Source organism: Nuphar pumila, chromosome 10, assembly GCF_984573655.1.
Source record: "Nuphar pumila chromosome 10, dmNupPumi1.hap1.1, whole genome shotgun sequence".
Taxonomy (NCBI): domain Eukaryota; kingdom Viridiplantae; phylum Streptophyta; class Magnoliopsida; order Nymphaeales; family Nymphaeaceae; genus Nuphar; species Nuphar pumila.
The window spans coordinates 82,938,454-82,940,700 of record NC_143258.1 but is presented as its reverse complement, the minus strand read 5'-3'; the positions used below and the strand labels follow the sequence as shown (position 1 = coordinate 82,940,700).

Sequence of the window (2,247 nt, the reverse complement as noted above, 5' to 3'; positions counted from 1 at the left end):
TCGTTTCGCCGGATGACCATCGGATCACCGACTCACCATCGTTTCACCGGATCACCATCGACAAAACGATTAAGGTTCGTTTCGCTGTGTAGACTTTGAAGAGTCAACATCATCCTCGACTTTTTGGATGGAGGACATGTTGGACCTTTTTGTGAACCGTTTGTTTTTTCTTTTTTGAATGAAGGGCATTTTTGTCATTTTCTCAAACCGTCGTTTTATGAAAAGAATAGCAAGAAAGGGTACTTAAGTCTTTGCAACCACACCAGACTCCAATGCTAAGTGATGTCAACATACACGGGAATACGAGCCCCATGTGCTTGTATACGTGGTGCTCATTCAGACCCCCGAACACAGACGTGGGATTCAGTGAATCATCGGGGGAGAACATACACCACCCTCCCACCAAAAGTTGGCTTCACCGTATGGGATCATGGTACGGAACTACAATAGGTTTCTTGATTTTCTCTTCATTGAAGCCATGTATGAGTACATTACTTTATAGTTTACATTGCCTTTTGTCATCAGGTCCTAATCAATTCGAGCTTCATTTAGCTCCATGGATTCTTTGACAAAATACTATTCAAGGAACCCTGAGCAATGTTCACTACAAAGATGCACAACATTGAAGACTCCCCAGCTGAATACCCGCCTAGAAGACTAGAATTTCTGTATGAGAAGCTTCAGGGGCTGCAACATGGATAATCATTATTTATATTTTTTATTTTTTATTTTTTTTTACATTTTCCCCAAAAAACAAGGAAATTTTTTAAGAGTCTACCAAGAATTTCACGTGATGCTTTAAACATGAGTCACTATGGTCAGCATGTTACTAATTCATATACCCAAATAAAAAGAAAGACCTGATCTTATCCATTAAACAGATACAAAGCCGTCTTGAAGTTTATCAAGATCTCTATTCACTTCTATTTCTTGCTGTCCTCTATCACGAATGCAGAGACTGGGAATGTTCGGGAAATTCCAGTATGTGTCTTGAACAGAATATTCCCAGATTTTTGGCTGTCAACCGACATCTCGGAGACGGCTACCCAGATGAGGAGCTCCTTGGCCTTCACACCAGTCACCTTCTTCATCCGCCGTGGCTCGATGAACGCCGTGACTTCTGCCGCGAACGAGACACTCCGGCCGATCTGCTGGAAGTAGTGATCTTTCTTCTTCTGCTGCTTGAGCCATATGAAGCCCTCGAACCGAGAGAGCCCGATCTCAACTATATTGTCGAGAGGGAGGAGCCCGCTGGGGATCCCAAACTCATGAAGGAGCTCAGCTGATCTATTATGGCACTCAATTTCACCTACGTAGATCTCAGCTCTCTCTCTCATGGAGACAATAATATGAGAAGACATTCTCTCTCTCTCTCTCTCTCTCTGGACTCTATCTCTCTCTCTCTCATCTTAGTACTCTCTCTCTCCTCTCTCTCTCTCTTGAGACATGCACTAGTAGCCTTTGCTAGTGACCGGCATCTGCTGTCCTCCGCCGGCAGCCACCAGCGACCACCGGCAGCCAGCTCGTGAGCAGTGCCCTCTTGAGCATCGTTGCATAGCCGTGAAGACCCACACCTCTGTGATCGATGTTGCCTTGAGAACCTGTGAAGTTGATTTTCCCCTTTGCCAGTTCCCTGTGAAAGCTCTTTCTTGCGCCCTGTGCAAGCCCTTCCCTACGCCCTGTCTGAGCGCCGGGTTCGCTTGCAGTAGAATCGTTTTGGTTGGAGAGGGCATGGCTGCATTCCTTCGTGGACTCATTATTGCAGATCATTTCGGATGAGGACAACCTGTCTGCATCATTGTGGATTCATTTTAGGGCTTGGTTGAAGAGAAACGGAAGGATCGCCCCCCTTTGCAGCCGTTCCTCCAGAGAGCAGCGGTAGCAGAGGTGACTCTCTCTCTGTGACTCTCTCGACATTGGTAGTTAGCACAAATCAAAATAGGCATGCCCGTGATCGAGAAGACGATGCCATCACCGAGATCGTTCATTGCTACCTCAGGAGGAAATCGACGGTGACTCAAGGGCAAGCACTCGTCAGGTAAGTTTCTGTGTGGCTCTATCTCTATAGGTGGTTTAGGGTTTCCTTTGAAAATGCATGGGAGGTATGGGAGAAGGTGAAACAAGGGCTTCCTTTGCCATTGTTTGGTGAAGATGCAAGGGCAAGGGTCAGCACCACTATCAGTGAGAACAACAGGGCCAATCCCCTGAGGATCAGGTCTAATAGGTGAAGGTTGGGAGGTTTTGGGG

General features: G+C 46.4%; 1 protein-coding gene across 1 annotated transcript; it reads right to left on the bottom strand.

Moving 5' to 3' along the window:
• Positions 1-923: 923 nt before the first annotated feature.
• Positions 924-1,337, bottom strand: LOC149827082 (uncharacterized). Its single transcript, XM_090018432.1, has one exon. It carries the CDS (start codon positions 1,335-1,337, stop codon positions 924-926), a length of 414 nt encoding a protein of 137 aa, XP_089874558.1.
• Positions 1,338-2,247: the final 910 nt, after the last annotated feature.